Source organism: Cololabis saira, chromosome 12, assembly GCF_033807715.1.
Source record: "Cololabis saira isolate AMF1-May2022 chromosome 12, fColSai1.1, whole genome shotgun sequence".
Classification (NCBI taxonomy): Eukaryota; Metazoa; Chordata; class Actinopteri; order Beloniformes; family Belonidae; genus Cololabis; species Cololabis saira.
The window spans coordinates 15883853-15909484 of NC_084598.1; the positions used below are offsets into that span (position 1 = coordinate 15883853).

The 25632-nt window shown below is 43.9% G+C and overlaps 1 protein-coding gene across 2 annotated transcripts; it reads left to right on the top strand.

The window, feature by feature from the left end:
• Positions 1-5563: 5563 nt before the first annotated feature.
• On the top strand, positions 5564-24567 carry sypa (synaptophysin a). 2 transcript variants are annotated; one of them, XM_061735702.1, is made up of 8 exons: positions 5564-5707; positions 10159-10224; positions 13450-13574; positions 13733-13931; positions 15246-15437; positions 16532-16744; positions 20164-20232; positions 22646-24567. In XM_061735702.1, the coding sequence occupies exons 1-7, from the start codon at positions 5690-5692 to the stop codon at positions 20215-20217; spliced, it is 867 nt and encodes a 288-aa protein (XP_061591686.1). In that variant the 5' UTR covers positions 5564-5689; the 3' UTR covers positions 20218-20232; positions 22646-24567. The 2 variants fall into 2 exon arrangements, with proteins under 2 accessions (XP_061591686.1, XP_061591687.1); XM_061735703.1 differs by lacking the exon at positions 20164-20232.
• Positions 24568-25632: the final 1065 nt, after the last annotated feature.

Consider the following 25632-nt stretch of genomic DNA (forward strand, 5'->3'; position numbering starts at 1 on the left):
AATTCACATATCTGCATGTTGAAACAAAAAGTGTGTAAATGGAAAGGAAGTGGTACTCTTGTAGTTCAGTAGACTCCTATCGTGAATGGAAAGATAGTCTAATAGTATATACAAATATATATATATATATATAATTGTGTAGTAAAAAAAAATGTAAAAGCCCTTTGTAAAGCTGGAACAGCTTATTATTCTATGTGGATAAAGGATAATAAAAATAACCCACGTTTTGTATTCAGCACTGTAGCCAGTCTGACAAAGAGTCACAACTCTGTTGAGTCGTACACTCCTGCAGCTCTCAGTAGTGAAGACTTTGTGAGCTTCTTTAACAGTAAAATCATCAGAATTAGAAAATAAATCAACCAGGCCCACTCAGTAGCGGTTTTGGGCATTTCTACAGGTTCAGGGACTTTCTCAGCTTACATTTTATGTTGAATTACTGCAGAAAAACAATCTTTTCAGATTTTTGTAGGTAGAAAGATCTGGCCTCCCCACATGAATTTAAATGTCTTTCTTTTTAAAGAAAAAATCATTTAGATGGAGAAACATCTGGCTGTCATGGCGATCACTGTTAGCAGTGACCCTTGAAGTTGTGTCTGCTGCCTTTCTTTTCAGCTTTCAGGGTTCGCAGAATTGGAGGAGCATCTACAATTATGATACAGATCTATCACAATCCTGACTTCATATTTTCAGTTTTCAGAGAAGCAGGCAGGTTTCAACACTTCCTCTCAGCATCAGAAGAAGAGCGGGACACTGCTGCCCCCAGGTGGCTGACATCAGAGCTGCACACAACCCCAACAAAGGAACACCTCCACAAACCACCTCAGTGACGGTTTAATGAAATGAAATAGTTTTACTCATTTCATTACAGATGTGGAAAAACAAGTTCATAAATGAAATATTGAATTATGAGCACAAACCTTTTTTATCATTCCTGCAACCATCCACAGTGAAGCTCTCCTAAACCTTTATACAGTTTCAGACCAGCCTTATTTTGCTCGTACTTCTCTAATAGTTGGGATGAATACATCTTTCACTCCCTCCAGCCTTCAGCCCACCTCTTCACTGGCATTTTGTTCATCTCAGTCATCAAGTCGAGAGGGGTCTGGCTGCAGACATCCAGCTTGCAGGCTCCACTCTCACGCTGCCTCCAGTGTCAGGGCCAGAAATAATAAACGTTTTGTGCGTCTCTTAAAGGACTTCAGCGTATAACTATATTGCTTTTTTTTCACTTTTAAGGCCCGGATGGGACTTTCCCCTGAGTACATCAAAGACTGCTTAGTCCCATACGAGCCAAGGTGTAGCCTGAGATCCTCCGGCGGGTCCCTATTAGAGATTCCAAGATCTCGACTAAAAACTAAGGGCGTCAGGCCTTTGCTATCAGGGCCCCGTCGCTCTGGAATGACCTGCCGGAGGAGATCAGGCGAGCCACATCTCTGTCCATTTTTAAATCTCTTTTAAAAACATACTTTTTTAAATGTGCTTTTACTTAACATCTAATAATGTACTCTATAATATCCAATGTTATTATTTTCTAATGTTTTATTGTATTTCTATGTTCTTATGTTTTTATATTTTTGTCATTTTATTGGATTCTGCCTTTTAATTCTGCTTTGTAAAAGCACCTTGTAACTGTGTTTGGAAAGGTGCTATACAAATAAAGCTTATTATTATTATTATTATTATTATTATTATTATTATTATTATTATTATTATTATATTGCGACTAAAAAAGAAAAGGAGGAGAAGAAGATTTACTTCCGCCAACTAACTACAGTTGGGACAACAGTAAGTAACAAAATATGTATATATATTAGGGGTGTAACAATATATCGTGCCACGAAATTTCGCGATACAAAAACATCACAATGTCATGGAGGTGACAAAGTGTATCGCGATATTGGATTATTAATATTAATCTATTGTATACAATTTTATTATGAAGTTTCTTGCACATAAGAGATTGTCAGATAACCTGATCGTCAGTCAACCTTTAGCCAACTCCGTATTAATATTCTGCAATTTACAAACGTAACCCGTGGATTCAGGTCCTGACACTGGAGCCCGAGAGTGGAGCCTCACGCTGGAGGTCGGCAGCTATACTCTTGAAGTCCATGTGATCAGCTAGTTCAAATATTTGGATCGCAGGGAAATGTGGTCTGCGTATCAGTGGTGGTTTTGAATGTGGCCATTTGACCTCTGATGATGTCAACATGTGTAATGTAGAAAGTGTTGTAGACTAGACCAGTGGTCATAAACCCAGGTCCTTGAGGGCCGCAGTCCTGCATGTGATAAATGACTGTCACCAACAGACCTGGAGGACAAGATGACCATGAATTAGAATCAGGTGTGTTGATGGTCTGACATCTGAAACATGCAGGACAGGGGGTCTCGAGGATGAGGGTTCCCCCCCCCTGCTGTACAGGGTCATGGATGGATGAAATGTGCTACACAAATAAACTTCAAGTTTCTGCTGTGTGGAGTCATGAAATGTGAATCAATATTCCTTCAGGTAAAAGTGGACTGGTCTTCATCATGGAAATGTTGATTTCATTTCTTCATAGTTCTTGTTTCCGTTTGCAGGAAATATATATATATATATATATATATATATATATATATATATATATATATATATATATATATATATATATATATATATATATATACATTTGTGTGAAAAAATGTTTGTCCCCTTCCGGATTACTTATTTTTTTGCATGTTTGTCGCACTTAAATGTTTCAGATCATCAAACAAATTTTAATATTAGACAAAGATAACAGAATTTTTATTATTGATCCCTGTGTGAAAAAGTGATTGTCCCTCCCTGTTAAAACATAAATTAACTGTGGTTTCTCACATCTTTGGAAAGCTGAGTTCAATTTCTCTAGCCACACCCAGGCCTGATTACTGCCACACCTGTTCTCAATCAAGAAATCACTTAAATAGGACCTGCCTGACAAAGTGAAGTAGTAGGCTACTACTCGGCCAACATGAGGACCACCAACTGATACCAAGGGCAGTCATACGTTTTCTGCATGCCACTGGGCTTTACTTGAGGATATAAGAGACCATTGTGAACTAACTCAGGCCCAATCTACCAGAGGAGGGCAGTAATACGCCTGGATGCGTCGAAACTACCGGAAACACAAAAGAAGAAGAAGAAGAAGAAGAAGTGAAGTAGGCCAAAAGATCCGCAAAAGCTAGACATCATGCTGCGATCCAAAGAAATTCAGGAACAAATGAGAAACAAATTATTTGAGATCTATCAGTCCAGAAAAGGTTACAAAGCTGTTTCTAAAGCTTTGTGACTCCAGCGAACCACAGTGAGAGCCATTATTCACAAATGGAGAAAACATGGAACACTGGTGAACCTTCCCAGGAAGCCGGCCGACCAAAATTACCCCAAGAGCGCAGCGATGACTTATCCAAGAGTCACAAAAGACCACAGAACAACATCCAAAGACCTGCAGGCCTCACTTGCCTCAATTAAGGTCATTGTTCATGACTCCACGATAAAAAAGAGACTGGGCAGAAATGGCCTGCATGGCAGAGTTCCAAGACCAAAACCACTGCAGAGTAAAAAGAACATAAAGGCTCTTCTCAGTTTTGCCAGAAAACATCTTGATGATCCCCAAGACTTTTGAAGAAATACTCTGTGGACTGACGAGACAAAATTTGAACTTTTTGGAAGGTGTACAGTATGTCTCATTACATCTGGCGTAAAAGTAACAATGGCATTTCAGAAAGGGAACATCATACCAACAGTAAAACATGGTGGTGGTAGTGTGATGGTCTGGGACTGTTTTGCTGCTTCAGGACCTGGAAGACTTGCTGTGGTAAATGGAACCAGGAATTCTGCTTTCTACCAAAAAAATCCTGAAGGAGAATGTCCGGCCATCGGTTCGTGACCTCAAGCTGAAGCAACTTGGGTTCTGCAGCAGGACAATGATCCAAAACACACCAGCAACCTCTGAATGGCTTCAGAAAAGCAAAATGAAGACTTGGAGTGGCCTAGTCAAAGTCCCGACCTGAATCTGATTGAGATGCTGTGGCATGACCTTAAAAAGACGAAAACCCTCCAATGTGGCTGAATTACAACAATTCTGCAAAGATGAGTGGGCCAAAACTCCTCCACAGCGCTGTAAAAGACTCATTGCCAGTATTGGCAAACGCTTGATTGCAGTTGTTGCTGCTAAGGGTGGCCCAACTAGTTATTAGGTTTAGGGGGCAATCACTTTTTCACACAGGGCTATATAGGTTTGGATTTTTCTTTCCCCTTAATAATAAAAACCGTTAAAAAAAACATAAAAACCATTTAAAAACTGCATTTTGTGTTTATTTGTGTTATTTTTGTCTAATATTTAAATGTGTTTGATGATCTGAAACATTTAAGTGCGACAAACATGCAAAAAAGTAAGAAATCAGGAAGCGGGCAAACACTTTTCCATATATATATATATATATATATATGTGTGTGTGTGTGTGTGTGTGTGTGTGTGTGTGTGTGTTTTTAATGCATCAAAATTAACATACAGGGAAGTTGGAATCAGCAAAGACTGTACATCATGGAAGTACATTCATATATCAATGCAATTAGTAACTTAATATCAACCTAATCTAATGGAGAACAAATTAAATCAAGATGAATAAATAAAAAAAAATAATAATACAGAGAGGAGTTACATTAGTTTAACATTCAGGGGTTTCCATCTTTAACATTGTTGAGGTGTACAAGTATAGATTTACATTTATTTACATTATTCTTTATGGTGTGATAAGGCTTTCAATCTCAAAGAGAAAAAGATGAATGTTGGGGGATGATTTGGCAATTTTTTGTTTATGAATATGGAATTTCCCCATCACAAGTACAAAGTTAGTGACATAGTCAATATTCTTCAGGCCATCACTTTGATAAAAAGTAACTATATCTTTCAGAGAGAAGGTATAATTTCTATGCACAAAATTAAATATATATGACGCTACCTCATATTTTTGGTACATTCATAAAACAAATAAAACAACAGTCTCCTCTTGCTGTCCACAAAAAGAACACATACTGTCAATATCTACAAATTTTGATATTATTGAGTTAACAGGATAAATTCCATGTACAATTTTGGAATGAACTTCTCTCATTTTATTTGTGACACAGAATCTGAAAGGTAAAGTTTGTTTTCTTCCAATCAATGTGTGTGTGTGTGTGTGTGTGTGTGTGTGTGTGTGTGTGTGTGTGTGTGTGTGTGTGTGTGTGTGTGTGTGTGTGTGTGTGTGTGTGTGTGTGTGTGTGTGTGTGTGTGTGTGTGTGTGTGTACAGTACAATATGTATCCTGTTTGCGTCACTTCCAGGGTCACATGATCTACAAACCATTCTCCTCATCTCCATACGTCACCACCTCCTCTGCCTATGATGAGTAATCCCCCATCCCCCACCCCCGCATTTCACCTTTTATCTTATTAAAGATGAAATAAACATAAACGTTTAGTGACGTCATTACCACCTAACTGTGCATCTGTTTGTTTGTGTCATCCCTCCATCCCTCCATCCCTCCATCCCTCCAACATGTCTCCCCTCCCTCCTGTCTCTCCCCCCTCCCCTCTGTCACCTCCCTCCCTCCTCCCCTTCCTCATCCCTCCTGCCTCCCTCCATCATCTCTCCTCCATCTCCTCTCGTCGGCGGCAGGACTGAAGGATGGACGTGGTAAACCAGGTACACACATCTTTAATGTCGTGTTTTCTCCGCAGCTTCCAGCCCTTTGGTTCGTGTTCGCGTCTGTCTGTCTGCGTGCTCGGGTGCGTGCGTGTTTTTCCACCGGCGGAGCATCATCCCTGCGTCGGCCCGCATCCCGGCGGTGGGGCGTTGAGGGGGGCCGTAGGAGGGACCGGTAACGACGGATGGGTGGGATTATTCCCCCGAACCTCCATCAGAAACCGCATCGCTGTGTTTGTGTGGGCCGGGGTTGGGTTGATGGGTCTTTGCGCCCTTCGCGCGGCCTGCAGGAACCAGATCCACTGGACCTGAATTCATCATACAGCCTGTTTTGTGTATGTGTGTGTTTGTGTGTGGGCGTGTGTGTGTGTGTGTGTGATCGTGTCTGGTTGTAAAATGGCAGTCAGTGGAGGAAGAGGAGGGGAACATCCTCTGCTGATCTTAGACATGTTTTTGTGGGTCGAAGCGCCCTGGTTCTGGCTTGTGTCTGTGCTTCGGGTCCTGCTCCTCCTCTTCAGTAACAGCTGTAAGACGGGGACATGAGGACCAGCACAACCCGGCAGTTGGAACTGGAAACCATCAGGGCTGTCTGGTCTGTTGAAGCTCAGACTGACGCTGTCACTCCTGCAGACGTCACTGAGGACCAGCTGCTCCGGCACACCTACCTATCGGAGAACAACCTGCAGAACACGTTTCATTCCTCACGAAACGAGAGTAGGGCCTTCAAACACGTGGGGTCAGGACCACCTGCTCCGACAGCCACCTGAGGATGTTCCTCTTTAAAAGGGACCTATTATGAAAAACACGTTTTCTCTTGCTTTAACATATATAAAGTGGTCTCCCCTCAGCGTGCCAACTCAGAGAAGGAGAAAGCAACCAAATGCTGCAGTGTCTGTACAGCCGCCCGGATGAGCCGTCCAGTGTGATATGGCTTCTAGGAGCTGTTCAGATTCTGCTCCCGTCGTTACGTAACAAAGGGCGCGATTTACATAGGTTGGCCTCCAATGCGTGAAACCACGCCCACAACTAACTCTACCAGCCGGAGCTTTTTTCGTAGCGGTGTATCGCATCATTCAGGCAGCCAATCAGCACAGTGCCTCATTATCATAGCCCCGCCCACTCAGAATCCTGCATAGATAATGCGGTTAGAGAATGGGAAGATAAAGACATTGCTCAGAGGCTGAATTTCTAATTTATTTAGCAAAAACAATCAAAAGCCTGTTTTTAAGAAATTCAAGGCCTGTTTAAAATAGGTATTAGATGCCATAATAGGTCCCCTTTAATATCACGACTGGTTCCTCTGATTGGACTTTAACGTCCAGGGGACAACTGAGACAGAAGAACTGCAGGAATCGTGTGACGTAGGCGTAGCTGCAGCTTGACAGCTAGAGACTTCTCGAGCAGGGATGCCCACAGTCGGTCCTCAAGGGCCGCAGTCCTGCACGTTTTATCTGCTTCAGCACACGTCATACAGACTGTGTCATTATCGGACCTGTGCAGACCTGAACGAGGAGCTGATGACGACCGTGCTGATGCAAGGCCACATCTAAAACATGCAGGACTGCAGCCCTCTGGCCCGACTGTGGGCAGCCCTGATCTAGAGCGTCTGTTCCAGTAAAAATGTTTGATTTACAGCTAACCATTCTCTTGATTGTTTTGAATCACGGCTCTAACATGTATGGGTTGCATAAAGGCCGCCCCCACAGCTAGCTCGGTACTGGTGGTTGTGATGTGGGGAGTACCGGACTCTTTTTGCCAGAGAGGGATGAGGGGACACAACTGGCAACCTAAGCTCAGGTGTTAAACCTCTGCGTAACATAATGAAGTCACATGACCTCCGTTACTCTGGTGCTCTGTTGCTCTGTTGGTAGTGCCTGTGGCTTCTCCTACCGCTGACCTCAGCTGCAGTGTCCTGTCACACCCACTACAGGTTTCTGTTGAACCTGGTGTGTGTGTGCTTCAGCCAGAGTGGCAGTTCTGACCTGCAGGAGGCGTGTGCCGTGGAGCTCCACTGACCTCCATCCCAGACTGGAACCATGTGACCTCCCGAGGGATGGTTAGTTTTCTGGGACAGGTGCTCCGCTGGCTGGAAGTTATATGGTTATCACTCCAGAGTGAAGGTCACTGGAGGTGAAGTCGAACGATTGAGACCGACACGTGTTCAGAACCAGCCATTTGTTTTCATGTAGCCTCGGCTAAAGGGGGGTCAAGAACACTGCTGTACTCTGGAAGCTGGTAGCCACAGCTGACTTTGATTGACATGTGGTGGGTGTGTTCCCATTGGCGTCTCAAACAACATGGACGCGCCCAAGACCCTAGTGGTCGGTAGAGGAACCGCAGGTCTGGATCCGGACCCTAGTGGTCAGTACAAGAACCGCAGATCTGGATCTGGACCCTAGGGGTCGGTTGAGGACTTCCAGCCAGTGAATTCATGGGTACGGCTCCTCCACAGACCTTTACTACCACGATATCTATAACCACATGTTCACTAGGTAGAGGAACTGAGGTCCGGATCCAGACCCTAGTGGTCGGTGGAGGAACTGCAGGTCTGGACGTCAGCTCCTGGACATCAGGTCATGTGGCATCATGTGGCGTTCCTGCACAGGACTGGTCCCTTTGTGTCACATGATAGATTGTAGTTTTTTGGGGAGGCTGTTGGGATGACCGTGCACGTCAACGTGTCAGTTCATTTCAATCAATCATTCCAGATCCATCTAAGAGCTTGATCAGACGGTTCTGTATGTCTGAGTTTCAAACACAAACATTGAGTATATCCTGGATTTATTGCGGTGAATAAATGTGATGTCAGTTTTACAAGGCTTTTCTGGATGTGTGCTGACTCAGCAGGTTCACGTTGACGTTGTGGTGTACTTTTTTTTTTTTAATGTTTTTATCACGATTTTTTTCCCCATTTTATCACCCAGTGCTCCTACCTAAGTCAGTCCTGGGCATTGCTCCCCTCTGCACTGAGCTCAGGTCTCCTTCTTATCCTGAAGAGTGAACAGGCCGCTTTTTTTTACCAGACAGGGTGGGGCTTCTTTGGCCGGACGTAGCGCATGGAAGGATCACGTTATTCCGGCCAGATCCTCCCCACCCCATCTGGCGCCCTGGCTGGTCAGAGGGGGCAGTATAGCCCAGGACTGTTGCATGTTTTTGTGAGGGTAGCTCACATTAGCAGCCCAAGCGAACACTGGGAGAACATGCAAACTCCACACAGAAAGGCCCTTTTACCAACCACTGAAGTCATGGGGAAACTTAACACGCACTCAGCGCCCACAGCGTCCCCAGCGGGAATTTAACCCAGGACCTTCTTGCTGTGAGACGGCTGCACTACCAGCTGCGCCACCGTGCCCCGGTTTTGGCGTACTTCCTGTTCCCAACTCTTCATCATCGAATAAAAACCTCGCCTTGATTTATTTCCAGAACTTCCTTTAAGGCAGTGGTGTGGAGCCCTGGTCCTCGAGGGCTGCAGTCCTGCATGTCTAAGGTCTCTCCCTGTATCAACACAACTAATCTTAATTAATGTCATCGGCGTGTCATCAAGGTCGGACCGATTAGTAAATCACACCTCTATACATAATCTGAGGTTCATAGAACCTTACTTTATGAGGTGCATCACAATTCCCCCATACTATTGTCACGGCTTTGAAATCTAACCACCTTTTAAGCCGACTGTAAATACCCAGCAAGCAGAGCTGCTAGCAGATGCTACAGCAGAATATCCTGGTTCTTGTTGTGTCTCGCTGACGCTGGGTTAACATAAACCGCTTGTTGGTTCAGTAAGTTGGGTATCATGACGATTACAGATAAGGAAGTGATAACGGCTAGCCATTGGCTGAGCCGACTGTCACTCAAACATATTAGACATCAGAATCATAATAGAATACATTTATTAAAATGTGTTTATTTATGCTCTTAAGTTGGACATTTTAACACAGAGGTCTATCAACTTCGGAGTCGGTTTAGCAGTCAAAGAACTGAAACAGTCTTTGTTCCACATGAAACTCCACCCACAAGTTAGATGGTTGGTGTTCTTTTCTGCTGTTAAGTTTTTACAAAGTAGAAGTGGAACTTCTCTTATTTCTGCGTGGGTTCAAGTTGAAAGTAGTAGCGGTTGATATTTCCATAACGTTATAACACCAGTCATATTTTCAGCCCCCAAGTGGAGGCCTCTGGTATCACACGCACTGACCATGTCGACTAAGAAACGTTCACAGCACAGCTGGTTACACAAACGAACATGAGTATGCATTAACCCAGGTATACTCCAGGACTAACTGTGGTTATAGAGTGATTATATTATTTTATTAAAAGCTCGTTATTTTATATTTATTTTTTATTTGGGTTAGTCCGGTCACACTCTAAATCAGAATTCTTATTATTCTGTTAACTCGGTTGTAATTTTATCAGCGTGTTTTCCTGAATAACTGATTTGTGGTGTCTGTCTGCAGCTGGTGGCCCAGGGTCAGTTCAGGGTGATCAAGCTTCCTCTGGGTTTCATCAAGGTCCTACAATGGGTGAGTTCTCTAGCATCACACCTGCGCCACACCCACAGAGCACAGGCTCTGTGTCCTCAGCAGTTTTCCAGAACATTGGCATCTTTTGGAAAACTGAAACATTTTATTTGTTAACTTCCAAAGAAACTACAAAACAATCTGTCTGGTTAAACTTCTACTTATGTTTGAATTTACAGATTTTTCTCATTTTATCAATATTTAATTAGAATGATTACAGTCTGCTATTGTAGAAGATGATGCGATGAGTTTTTCCAGGTGTAAAAGGTTAAAGCACACTTGCCACATCAACTCTGAAAGGTTTCATTCACATTTTTCTTCCAAATGATCTATCCAGCTGGAATAACTGTATAATATACATTTCATAAAAATTGAGCGGTAACAATGCCCCATTTTACTACTACTACTCTCATTTAGCAGACATTCTTATCCAAAGCGACTTAAATCTGAGAGAACAACACAAGCAAGAAATCACATAATCACCATTAAACAGTTTTTGACTCGACTCGCCTCGACTCTACTTTTTCCTCATAGTGCATGGAACATTTGTTACCTGGGAAGCCAACAGGAACACTCCCACCGTATGTCAATTAAGATGGATAGGGATCAAGTTCTGTTTTTCGGTCGATGAGCCGGGTTTTCTTCTTCCTCATGAACTATTCTTCCTGGTCAGTGCTCATTTCGGGCTATACGGTGGTCCAATTTTAAAAGCGTAGTGTGAGGATGAAGCCAACAAAATAAACGTGTGACATTTTACAGCATTCCTACTCCAATCGAACCAAATTGCCCAGACCATCCTGGTGTGAATGCACCCTAAGATAAAATTCTCGCATGGCTGAGGAGGAGTTCCGGTCCATTCCTCTTTCCAGTGTTGCTTCAGTTCATGGAGGTCCCACCACAGCATCTCAACCAGGTTCAGGTCTGGACTCTGACCAGCTCATTCAAGAATCTGTTTTCCTGTTTTGGGGATCATTTCCTGTCACATGACGCCGTTTCAGCCAATATTGATCAGTCAGACAGATGTCCTCACATGTGTCTCTAGAAGACTCTGATCTACAGAGGAATTCATGGTCCACTCAGGGACTGACAGGTGTCCAGGTCCAGACCAGCATCCCTCCACTAGTGGGTGGTTCTAATGGTTTCCTCCAAACATGGTTCTGGACATGAAGACCAAACATGTCCACGTTGGTCTCATGTGTCCAGTGGACATGTTTCCAGAAGTCTGCTGGTTTATGGACCTCAGTCCAGCTTCTATGTTGTTCTTAGACAGAAGAGGTTTCCTCCTGGAAAATCTTCCAGACAAACCGTCCTGGTTCAGTCTTCCTCTACTTCTGTTCCTCATTCTTTCTGTCTGTTTTCTCTTTCCTGCTCTGCCCAGCTGGTCTTCAGCAGGAGGGTCCCCACTTATGATCCAGGTCCTACTCAAGGTTTTTTCTCTCCTAAAGGGGAGGTTTTCTCGCCACTGTTTATGTTATGTTTATGTAATAATTGCTCGGGGGTCATTGTCTGGGTCTCTGGAAAGATCCTAGAGACAACTTCTGTTGTAATAGACGCTATATAAATAAAATTGAATTGAATATTGAATTGAATAGGCGTTATGCAGAGCGTCACGTGACCAAACCGGAAAACAGGTCTCCTGACTTCCGCTAGACTTTCCCTTGTCGGAAAAGCCAGTAGCAGCTAACTAGCAAGCCCTTTTTACTGTTGACTTTTTATTTGATTGAAACATCTGAATGTTTGTGAGAAGAAGAAAATGTCAAAGCCAGTAAAGTACCAGAAGCAAGATAATTCCAACAGTGATGTTTTCAGCATCGGACGACAACATCAGATTGTATACCAGGTATGTATTATGTCATATGATACCTTGCATACCTCTGTGGTTATGACTTTCTTACAGACCTTGATTTTGTTCAAATCCATTCATTTATGAATGTATATGTACAGTACAGTCTTCAAGATATTTCAGGAAATTAAAAATAAATAAAGTATATATATATATATATATATATATATATATATATATATATATATATATATATATATATATATATATATATATATATATTTTTTTTTTTTTTTTTTTTTTTTTTTTTTTTTTCAGACACCATGAAAATATTTATATATTTTTGTTTTCTGTACTTTCTAAAATATCTTACAAAAATATTGAACTTTTCCATGATATTCAAATTTTTTTAGATGCACCTGTAGTTATCTAAACAAAGCCAAGGATAAATCACTTGGAAAACTGTCATGAATGTTTGTTACTGTGTGAAATGGAAACATAGTTGAAGTGTTGTCATTCTTTGTGTCTTTGAAATGCAGTAATTGTTGTCAGATGTCTAATTGTGATATTCCCCTAAAGGTAAATCACTGCCCAAGGACTAGATGGCCACAGCTCACAATGACACCTCATGCAAAGCCTGATCTGTCAGCTGTCCCTGGACACGGCTTTTCTTGTGTAAATACAGATTGTTTGACACCCAGAGGTGGCAAAACTATAGACACGTGTAGAAATAGTATTTATGATTGTTCAATTTTGTATTTTTTTAAATAAAACAAAGTGTTATACCACATTCGTTGTCATTATTCATTTAGCATGTAAGAAGGTGAGAAATGTAATAGCTTGTTTATGCTGAAATAGTATGGGAAAGGCATTTATCGTTTTCTATTTTTTATTCAAATATGACAAAATATAAATAACAATAAATAAACATGAAAATGTGCTGTCCAAAATGTCCTGGAAAACTTGCTCTCCTCTGCCCTGTTGACTCCTGCAAATGCGAGTTCCCCAAAGTTTGTGGGGGCGTGGCTTTGGACGGAGCGCTGACGGGAGGGGGAGGAGGGGGCGGGGCTTAGAGGAGGTGCCACTTTCAAATCTTGCTAGCTCTCCAACATTACTGACTATACCTTTAATTTCAGCTCCAGCAGCAGTTGTTACCATTTTCGTAGCATCACTTGAAATGACATTTGGGGAACATGAATTAGTATCACAGTTTAGCGTGTGCCAACCCACGTTAGAATAGCTAGCTTGAGGTACCTTAGCTGAGGTGTGCATGTTCCAGGTTTGCTCGTTCTGCTTCCACAGTCTGTGGTCAGAGCCCAGCCACCAGAACTCAAGCCGGTTATCATTGATGGAGCGTTTGAAGTCTTCTTTGTTAGATCCGGCTGACTGAACGGGAATCATGAATTTTGCTGTGTAACCAACACCTTCTCTCCACTTTCTTCCAGTTCTTCGCTATCTTCGCCTTCTCCACATGCGGGAGCTATTCTGGGATGTTCCGGATCGCAGTGGAGTGTAAGAACCGGACAGAGAGCGATCTGAGTATAGATGTGGATTTTGAGTACCCATTTAGGTGAGTATTACCATGGAAACCTTTTGTCTTTTGAGCATTAGGGAAAACCTGATCTGACCTTCAGGTCTGTGGTTGGTTTGAAGACTGAAGCGCCTACGTGAGGTTTGAATGATCATGTTTGTGTCTTCAACTTCCTAATTTTTGCTTTCCTCCATCAGACTCCACCAGGAGTACTTCAGGGCCCCCACCTGTAAAGAGGAGAGCAAGCAAACAGTCTTCCTTGTGGGTGACTACTCTTCCTCCGCCGAATTCTTCGTCACTATCGGAGTCTTTGCCTTCCTTTACTCCACAGCGGCTCTCAGCATCTACGTCTTCTTCTTCGAAAAGTACAAGGAGAACAACAAGGGCCCACTGGTTGTAAGTACTGTCATGTGAACGCCCCCAGCTGACTTCTGGGAGCAGTCTCTCTCACCTGAATGTTAGTATCCTGAGTGTTGTTGGGTAAAGTATCGAATACCTGATCTGAGTAAAACTGAAATAATACAATGCAATGGAACTCGGTTTGGGAAATGGGTTCATTGGCCAGGACCTAGTTCACCTTCCTGTGTCCACCAGCTACAGGAGGGGCCATATCATGTGCACTGTGTTTTGGGGAGAAGTCAAAGAGGTGGACTTTGCCATGCTGACTCTCAAAACTGGCTGTCAAAATTGGTTTTCACACCTAGAGGAACCCAGTGAAGTGGTTCATCCGGTCAGGATGCTTCCTAGGGGACCTCTCTGGAGATGTGTTTCAGGCATGTCCAACCATGGAGACTCCCTGAGGCAGGTCCGGACACACTCTGGAGATTTTGTCTTTCAGCTGCTCTGGGAGCGACTCAGGATTGTCTTGGAAGGTTTGAAGTAGTTGGCTGGAGAGAGGCAGGTTCATACCTCTCTGAATAGATGATGCTCCTGTGACTTGAACCTGTATAAAAGGAAGATGATAGACAGATTGCTCGCTTTCTCCTTTTTTGGTATTTTTCTGAGCATTACATGGTCTGATCTTGGGGTAAATCTGCTAGGATTGACTGCTGGCCTGAATGTTTTCTACTTATGAATAATCTTTTTCACTGTAGAATGCTGAACTCCAGATAGTTTTGAATTGGTTTTCAATCCTTGCCTACTTGAGGTGCAACCAACTTCTCTGAGACAATTGCCTATGTCTTTCCCACTTGGGAATGTGGTAACATGCATTTGAATGCTCCAGCTCAGCAAATTGCTGAAACAATTCATTTATAGAGGTCTGCAGACCTCCTAATGATCAGTTTATCAGTGATGTTATCAGTTCATCAGTAACGATGATCAGTTCATCAATGACGATGATCAGTTCATCAATGACGATGATCAGTTTATCAGTGATGGTGATCAGTTCATCAATGATGAACAGTTCATAAGTTATGATTATGTTCACCAGTGATGATGATCAGTTCATCAGTGATCAGTTCATTAGTGATGGGGATCATTTCATGATTGATGGTGATCAGCAGCAGCAGCAGCAGCAATAATATTCTTGAATAAAAGCAGTTAGGGGATACTTGTTTCTGCCAAAATTGCTTCATGAATACATTGACGATGGTGATGTAAGAAACTCAATAACAGGCTCCTTGTCAGAAACTTGAAATAAAAAAAGGTTGTAACCAGCTGTAAGCTGAGGGCAGGAACCTTCTCAGCTCGTCCTGCTGGCTCTTCCAGGACCTGGGAGTGACTGCCGTGTTTGCCTTCATGTGGCTGGTGAGTTCAGCAGCGTGGGCCAAAGGTCTGTCCGATGTGAAGACAGCCACCAACCCGGATGGGGTCATCACCCAGATCAACGCCTGCCAGGAAAAGGGAAACGAGTGCCGCGAGGTCCACGACCCAGTCATGTCTGGACTCAACACCTCTGTGGTAAGGATCAGGTGCACCTCCTCTGAGTTCAATTCACATTCACTTCAAGATATTTTGTTAATCCATGAAGGGAAATTGATTTTCCAGTACAGCCCGTCCAAGAGAACACCGAAGGGATTGAGCAATGGCATGTTATCAGCCGGCTTTGTATAAGTTCTGATTGAGTTCCACAGGTGCAATGGGAAGGGGTAGTTGGGGCAGAGCATCTTGTTAGCATAACATCCAGGGGAGATTGAGATAAGCCAGCCTGCCAAGATGGCCAACAGGATAGCCAATTCAGATAGCAACAATTGTTTTGGGTCAGGACGACTCCAGTAATTTTCCATCTGCCTTAAAGGCTCTCTGGTACATCTCCATGGCAACTCCAAACAGCCGAATTTGTGGTCAATTTCGGTCAAGCTGTGCTTGCAACTTCTCCAAGGTCTTTTCCATCCTGCCAATGAGTTTGAAAACTGCAGCTAGCCTGCGATTCTGTTTGAGAATCGCATCCAGATGGCAATTTTGTTCACTCTGAGTCTAAATGTTGATAGCACAACATATTACATCACACACGCCAGGCAGCCTTGAAAGGGTCAGAATAGCTGCCGACGTTTTTCAAATTTGGCGATATACCAGGTAACCGCCAACTCAAAAAAAGCAAAAATCGTGTTATCAGAAATCCAATTATGTGTGCATCTTCAACAACTTCGACCAACAGTATGGACAGACACACTGTTAGGAGTCCACCGTGTATCCAGCAGCAAACGTCCCGTCTGGGCAAGAGGGTTCCCCTCTGTATGTTTATGTTATAATTGCTCTGGGGTCACGTTCTAGGTCTCTATAAAGTGCCTAGAGACAACTTCTGTTGTAATATACGCTAGGCTGCTAGCTGTTATCTAGAAGGGTTCTGGGGTCAGGGCTGTTAGAACATGAGCAGTCAGCCAAGAACTGGTCAACAGGTAGCAGCATCAATGAGTGTCTTCCTGTTTGTAAAAGCCAGTGGCCAATCAGAACAGTTTTAGCACTCTCCAGGTGTCTCAAGTCAACTGGGTGAAGTTTTGTTTCTGTATTTCAGCAGAGAACCAGCTTCTAACCTTCCTGCTCTCTTCTTCCAGGCATTTGGGTTCATTAACCTGATCCTGTGGGTGGGAAACCTCTGGTTCGTTTTCAAGGAGACAGGAATCATCGCTCCCTTCATGCGTCAGCCACCTCCTGAAGGGAAACCTGCTCCTGACGCCTATGGCCAGCAGGGGGCATATGAGCAAGACCCCTACGCCAGTAGCCAGGGGGGCTACCAACCAGACTACAACCAGCAAGGATACAACCAGGTTAGCCACTGCAAGTAACTGAAACCAGATTAATAAACCGTCCCAGCACAACACTGTGATCAGATTCCCATCTGAAATCAATAAAATCCTGACTTTAGAAAGACCTTTTGGACTTTCAAAACCCTGGGAACTCCATATACTTCAAACACCAAACAGCAGGCAGCACCCTGACAATTTTTGATCCAGGTCAAAAAGAAGTCTGGTAACAAGGAGGTGCCTTCAAAACACCGAAACCAGCTCCAGGAACTCCAACCAGAATCAAGGCCAGACCACGGAATGTGCAAGAACTGGACAAACCCTCTGTGATACCAACCACTGGTTGTATGATCTGTAACAGAATAATGATTATGCTCTGTTAGGTCACTCACACCTCAGAACTAAAGTTCACCACTGACGCTTTGTTTATTTCTACTGTAAATGGACATTTTGACAAAGGGCTCGATGAAAAATTACCCGACATTCAAACTTCTGGATTGATGCCGGACAGGAAGAAGGAAAAGTGAATGCTCCTCTACCAACAGCCAGGGTCTGGGTCCAGACCTGCAGGTCCTCCAATCCAGAGGTCTTCAATTCCAGTCCTCAAAGGCAGATGTCCTGTACATTTAAGATTTTTTCCTGTTTTAACACAACAGATTCAAATGAATGGTCATCATCAGTTTGTCATCACGGTCTACACAAGTCTGTTGGTGACACTGTTTGTCATGGTTGTGTTAAAGCCGGAAAACATCTAAAACATTTAGGACAACGGACATCAAGGACTGGAGTCTGATACATGTGCCTTAAGATTCAAGATTCAAGAAGATTGTTTATTTGTCATTGAGCCAGCGTTGAGACACAACAAATTTCATTCCAGTCTAGCCCATCCAAAGAGAACTAAGAAAAAACAAACAAGCAATATAAGACACGGGTTGACAGGTGCCCGAGGCTGCAGCTGTGGGTTGGTGCTGCCCTTTCATTAGCTGAGAAAGGATGATGCTAGGGAAGAGGATGGAGAAAAAACATCTTTACACTCTGTGAAAACACAGCGTGAAGATCCAAAAAACAACCCAGCACAAAAAATGCAACATACTCAGACATCATAATGAAAAAAAACTCAGGATTAGCATATGTGGAGGGGGATGTGGGTGGGGGGAAGGGGGGAGTTCCTGGCACAGGCTGCCTATGCCCCATTTCCTCAGCCATTTTCCTTGATCGTAATTGAATTGAACTCCAGTAATTTTCAATCTGCCTCTAAAGACATTCTGGTTCATCTCCTTGACGACTCCAAACAGCCAAATTTTCATGTCAATTTCCGCCAAGCTGAGCTTGCAACTTCTCCAAGGTATTTTCCATCATGCCGATGAGTATGAAAATCGCAGCTAGCCTGCGATTCTGTTGAAGAATCGCATCCAGATGGCGATTTTTTTTTCACACAGTGTTGAGTGTTGATAGCAGATATATCCATCACACGAGCCAGGCAGCCTTGAAAGGGCCAGAACAGCTGCCAACGTTTTTTCAAATTTGTTGATATGCCAGGTAACTACCAACTCTAAGAAGCAGAAATCATGTTATCAGAAATCCAATTATGTAGACATCTTCACCATCCTTGACCGACAGTATAGACCAGGGGTAGGAACCCTGGTCCTCGAGGGCCACTGTCCTGCATGTTTTAGATGCTACCCTGTTTCAGCACACCGTGATACAAGTAGCTGTCACCAACAGAGTTGTCCAGACCTTGATGACAAGCTAATGAGGACCGTTAATTAGAATCACGTGTGTGGAAGCCGGGAAATATCTAAGACATGCAAGACTGTGGCACTCGAGGACCAGGATTGCCTACCCCTGGTATAGACAGACACACAAAGAAAAGGCGCTCGTCTTCACCGAGAGCCAGAAGGAAGACAGTGTTTCCCAACTCTGGTCCGTCCTGCAGGATTTAGATGTTTCCTTGCTTCAACGCACCTGATTCAAATTAACAGTGGTTAGCAGCTGGTCATCAGGGTCTGTACAACTCTGTTGATGACGCAGTCACCTGTACGATGTGCTGAGGCAGGGTAGCATCTAAGACATGCTGGATCACATCAGCAGACTGACCACCACTTTATCTTGCATCGTTTTTATTTCTGACAATCCGCAGGATGTTTTCTTCATCAGCTGAGGAACTTGAAGTCTCAACAGTTTCACAAGAAAGTTAATCTTCTTCATTTACTGGATGGAAAATTATAAGCATGTTTGTAAAATAGTCATTTAGAGAATCCTTTTATCATAGCTCAAAAACATCACAATATAATTAAAGAAGGGTAAGGGCTGTTCGGGCTCTGTACGACCAGAGCAGGAGTTTGGTTAGCTTTGCCGGCAGTAAGTCAAACCTGTTCCCAGTGCATGTTGGACTCCGGCAGAGCTGCCATTTGTCATCGGTTTTGTGATTTTCTAGGTGTAGCCAGGGGTTGGAGGAGGTCCAGTTTGAGAAAGACAGGATTTAATTTCTGCATTTTGCAGATGATTTTGTCCTGTTGGCTTCATCAAGCCAGGACCTTCAGCATGTACTGGGGTGGTTTGCAGTTGAGTTAGAAGTGGCGGGGATGAGAATCAACACCTCCAAATCTGAGGCCATGGTTCCCCACCAAGAAATGGTGGCGTGCCCTCTCCAGGTAGGTGGAGAGGTCCTGCGTCAAGTGGAGGAGTTTAAGTATCTCTGGGTCTTGTGCACAAGTGAGGGAAAGCTGGAGCGTGAGCTTGACAGACGGATCGGTGCAGCGTCCGCAGTTATGCGGTCGATGTACCGGACCGTCGTGGTGAAGAAGGAGCTGAGTCAGAAGGCAAAGCTCTCGATTTACTGGTCAATCTACGCACCTACCCTCACCTATGGTCATGAACTTTGGGTAGTGACCGAAAGGACAAGATCACGGATACAAGCGGCCGAGATGAGTTTCCTCCGCAGGGTGGCTGGACGCTCCCTTAGAGATAGGGTGAGGAGTTCTGTCACTCGGGAGGAGCTCGGAGTCGAGCCGCTGCTCCTTCACATTGAGAGGAGTCAGCTGAGGTGGCTTGGGCATCTTGATGCCTCCTGGACGCCTCCCTAGGGAGGTGTTCCAGGCATGTCCCTCCGGGAGGAGACCCCGGGGCAGACCCAGGACACGCTGGAGAGACTATGTCTCTCGGCTGGCCTGGGAACACCTCAGACTCCCCTCGGAAGAGCTGGAGGAAGTGTCTGGGGTAAGGGAGGTCTGCTGCATCTATGCTTAGCCTGCTGGCGCCCCGACCCGGTTCCGGATAAGCGGATGAGAATGGTTGGATGGAGATGTGACAGCTCTGTGCAGTTCTGTGTCCCAGGTGACTGAGATCAGAGTCTGAATGTGATCTCTGGACTGACAGATGGTTTCAAGAGTAGCGTTGCACTCCTGCACGTTCCTGAGCACCGTTGTTTCTGTCTTCATCAGGATGCAGAGTACGGCCAGCAGGGGGCACCAACCTCCTTTTCCAATCAGATGTGAGCTGACAGGAAGCAGGTATGTCCATGGAGGAAACAGTTCAAATAGAGTTTAGAAAACATGTACATCAGAAAATTTGAATCCTTGCTTTTGTATCCTGTGTTTTATTGTTCGCCTCAGAATTTAGAGGGAAAATAACTCCAGTAATCTGCTAACGTTAGTACTACTACTAGAACTACTACTACCACTACATAGGAGGGACCAGCATGGATAGGTGCTGGTCGGACTGTTGACCAGCTGTTGACTGAGTCCAGTTGGACACACGTGCTGCCATGCTAATGCTAAGGGGGTTTTTTTTTGTTTTTTTTTCTTCTTCAGTTTTTTCTTTTTTTTTGTTCCCCTCCCACCCAACACAACAGTCCTTTATTCACATGGAGAGAAGTCAGCTGAGGTAGCTTGGGCATCTGTATCAGATGCCTCTTGGACGCCTTTCCTAGAGAGGTGTTCCAGGCATGTCCCACCGGGAGGAGACCACGGCGAAGACTCAGGACATGCTGGAGAGAACTTTATTCAGCAAAACTCTGTCTTAAATTCACCATCATACGATCACCTTGTCATAAGTGCATGCAGCTTTCTCCGTGCTGAGTCATGCAAAGAGCTGGGCAAATCTCTTAACTCATCCTGATGAGCAGAGAAGTTAACTAGATGCAGAAATACTCCTTATAGAACTGAGTATTTAGCTTCTTCTTAAAAGTAGATACAGACCCTGCAGATCGGACAGAGTTTGGTAGGACATTTCACCATCAGGGAACAATGGAGGAGAAGAATCTAGCTACTGATTTCAACCCACGTTGTGGTGGAAGAACCAGGCGTCTTTCTCTGTGAGCGGAGCTGTTGAGTACCCCTGCTATGAATCCGATTACATTTTTGTGTGTAGAAAAACAAAATAAAATAATCTGATCATTATTGTTTATTTAAAAAGAATTACGATAAAAATAAGAAAACGATATCACATGAACAACCCTAAGTACCCCTTAATGCCTCCCTAGTATTTAAGAAGGTACGTCAATTTGGAACGGGTTTAAAGCCATTTTAAAACCAACTGCAGTTTTTTTTTTTAAACATCTGGAGCTGAAACCAAAACCATCTGGAGTTAAAACCAAAACTATCTGGAACTAGAACCAAAACCATCTGGAGCTAAAATAAAAAAAACATCTGAAACTAAAACCAAAACCACCTGGAACTAAAACCAAAACCATCTGGAGTTAAAACCAAAACCACCTGGAACTAAAACAAAAACCATCTGGAACTAAAGCCAAAACCACCTGGAACTAAAACCAAAACCACCTGGAGTTAAAACCGAAACCACCTGGAGGTGTATGTTGATGTTAGATGTTAAAGTCCACAACAGAAGGAGACCGGACCAGGATGGTTGTATGGAGGAGTTTCCAGGAGAAAACCTCTTCAGTCTAAGAAGAGTGTGGAAGCAGGACTGAGGCCTGCAAACCTGCATTAGACCAAACCAGCAGACTTCTGGGACAATGTCTTCTGGACAAATGAGACCAACGTGGAGATGTTTGGTCTTAACGAAACACAAAATAACTAAATTTTAAAATAACACAAACTCGCCGCGAAAGACGACCCTGCTGTCGTCCAAATATCTGGATGTAACATCTCAAGAGCTAGACAACACTTCCAACAGTAATCAAATATTCCCTCAATTAAATGAAAAGGGATACTTTAACATTAAAGAAAGTCGTTAGAGCTGCTTGGATGTACAGAACCATGTTTTTATATAATTCTGTCCAGTTTTATTTATAAAGCATTTATTACATGCTGATGAGGATTAGGTTCAGGTGTGTTGTAGCAGGATAACATCAGAGACATGCAAGACAGGGGTTATCCAGGACCAGCATTGACCACCCCTGCTTCATACCCACTGTCAAGCACGGTGGTGGAAGGATGAAGGACCTGGACACCTGTCAGTCACTGATTGAACAATGAACTCCTCTGAGGACCAGAGTCTCCTAGAGACTGAAATTGTGTCATGTGACAAGAAATAATCCCAAACACCTCAACGGATCTTCATCGGAACGATAAAGAATAAAATAATCGAGGTTCTGGAAAGACCGGGTCAAAGTCCAGACCCAAACCTGTGGCAGAACGGCTTGATTGAGCTGAGAACGTGCAGGAATGCTGAAAAACTGACCAGAATTCCTCCACAACCACAAGAGACGCTGATGAAGTCAGACGGGAAAAGACCCACAAGCGTGTTTATACAGAGAAATGTCAGGATTAGAGTACCGGCTTGTACGTAACGGTAAATGTGTGATGTCACGTATTTGTGTTTATCAGCTCATGTGTCTGACTGACTGTTCGATGTAGACCAGGATCCTCTATTCCGCTCCTCGAGGGCCGAAACATAGGATCCTGGTGTAGACTTTCCCAGCAGGTGGCGTCTAAATGTTCTCCTGTTCTCTGTCTTTTACAGGAAGCCTCGGAGTGAACCAGCAGTGGGTCGCCTGCAACCTACCCACAATGCAACACTCCTGTCTCCTGCAATCTAAATGGGTAGTGTGGGAGGGAGAGGGAGGGGGTGGGAGGGTCTTAAATGTTCACGATAGTGAATTTATGTGTAAAAATGACAACAAAAGAGAATTTTGAAAAGAAATGCACAACTTAAACGAACCACCAAACAACAACATCAGTAACGGCGTTGGTTAGACGCCAGAGACGTTGGTCAGAGATATTCACATTAAAGTCGTGATCCGTGGAGCGAATGTATGTTTGTGTTGTGTAGATATCACTGAACAGATATATTATATAGACTCAACTGTTTCTTCTTGTTTCCTATTGAACCCAAGAATCTGCCCCGCCCTTCGTTCTAAGCCCCGCTCTTACACCCACACACTCGCCAGGTAGTCACGAAGCTGCTCACACTGCGCTCTCCAATCCGACCCCAATCAGAGCCACACCAACAAACAGGATCGAAACCGATGACCGGCGCATCCGACGGCATCACCTCCCCGCCGTTTGTCTTGCTGCATGTAAATATCCCCACAGGAAGTGATGTCATCATGGACTCGCAGCCGATCCGGTTTAGAGTACAGCTTCACGGTGGAAACCGGACCCAAACTGGTTCCTGGTCCTTTCGGTTATATAAATGAGCTCTGTTCTGCTGTCTGTGACGTCCCGCTGGACAAACGTCCGTCTGAAGGGTTATTACGGTTCAAACTTGCGACACTGCTTCACCCACAATAATAATAATAATAATAATTATGACATTTTAAATAATACATTTAATCCTTTGAGTTTACACAGAATCCTGAGAACCCTGGTGCCCTGCTCTGATTGGTCAGCTCCCGTAGCCTGATCAGGCACTGCCCACCTGACTTCATATTTCAGTGGAGAAAGTTACCCAGAAAGAAATCTGACCTCTAACAGGACCTATTTTTTTAATGAATGTTGAAAGTTCTGTTATGTTGAAAAAAAAATGACATTAGCAGCTAATGCTAACTGATCCCATGTGCACATTTACACAAACTAACACTTAAAAGCGGAACATTCAATGTGATTTATCGGTAGAAATTCAAGATTATTTCCACATGTGGAAGGATTGAGAACTAAGACTCAGAACTGTTGATCATCCAGAGATGCTTGATTAGGCGCCACTACAGTGTCTCCAGCACACCTGGTGGGAAAGCCTCAGGTAAGGATATTCACCACTAAAAAAGATGATATGAAGGAGCTTCCAGTTTGTCTGTTCACCATCTGAACCATGACCTCCCGCCCACCGACCGCCTAGAGTCTGGAGTTATAATCTTCAGACGGATGTTTGGTTTGCAGACTTAAGAGTAGCTGTTTTTACTCTCAGCCAATCACACGTTCTCCCGGAAAGTGCTGATTCTGAAAAGCCTAAATGCATCTTCCTCTTCCTTCCTCTTCCTCTTTCTCAGTTGTTTTTCTAGACAGTGAAACTGTTTTTGGCGTCGGTATCTTCCTCCGCATGGTGATGTGTTTTCTGCTCGTGTAATACAGTACCTGACGATCAGTGTGAGTCTACTTCCTGTTTCCTGTAAAAGTGTGTGCGTGTGTGTGTGCGTGAGTGTGTGAGTGCGGTCATTACCTCGTTATCACTCACTGTGTTTTTATTCCTCTCTTTCTCCATCATCCTCTGTTTCTATGCCTCGTTTCCACCCTGCCTTTTTGTTTTCTCATTTTCTCGTCATTCTTTGTGATGCTCCTCTCAGCCTTTGTGATGTAACTTCCTGTGAGATGATATTGTATCCACCATCAGTAACCATGGTGACGGTTTTGACAGTGATGATGATGATGATGATGTGCGTGACTTGTTGCTATGGAGATGCCCCCTGCTGCGTGTATTCAGTGGAAAATTTCAATAAATGAGAATCTCGTCTCCGTCTGAGTCTGTTTCTTACCCAGACTGGTGGATGATCAATCAGTCACCAGATGAATGGAACAAAGAAAAGAGAGAGAGAGAAACTGATGACTTACAGTCCCAGGCAGGATGTGTTCATCCCAACGTGGGCAAAGAGGTGCTCGAGTTTGCAGGTTTGACATGTTTCCCTGCTCCAACACAACCCTGGTAGCCACGGCGGTGTCACCAGCGCAGTTGTGCAGACCGTGATGACACGCTGATGACAACCAGTCATTACAATCAGGTGTGATAATGTAAGGAACCCTCTAAAACCATCAGATGACTGGCCCTCGAGTACCGGCTTGTGTGCACCCCTGGATATAGCAGAGGGCATTAGGGCCCTGTTTCCCAACCCGATCCTGGGGGGGGCCCTGTCCTGCATGTTTTAGATGCTACCCTGCTGGACCAGGGTTGGGAAACACTGTTTTACAGCTCTGTTTGGCAACAGGACCTTTATTACTTTATTACACCGTCCTCACATCAGTTAGGTAAAGCTAGCCATTTTAGCTACAAATATTTGGGAGTTCAGTGAGATGACAAACAGACTGCTTTGGAAACCCGGAGACTCTGAGAGGAGAGGAAACAGCCAGCTGTATCTCCTTAGGAGACTAGTGTCCCTCAATATCTGGTGAGTGAGTGAGCAGGTGTGTATGTCTGTGTAAATGTGTGTGTGCAAGGTGAATACAAGGATTTACCTCAATTGCACCAAGAGTGGAGGAGGGGGGGCACAACCTGACAAGGAAGAGACCCGACGGGAGACTAATGCCCCCCCGCCCCCCAACAGTCCTCTATTCACACCTATGACAAACAACATATAAGCTATATAAGATCCATCCATCTATCTATCTATCTATCTATCTATCTATCTATCTATCTATCTATCTATCTATCTATCTATCTATCTATCTATCTATCTATCTATCTATCTATCTATCTATCTATCTATCTATCTATCTATCTATCTATCTATCTATCTATCTATCTATCTATCTATCTATCTATCTATCTATCTATCTATCCATCCATCCATCCATCCATCC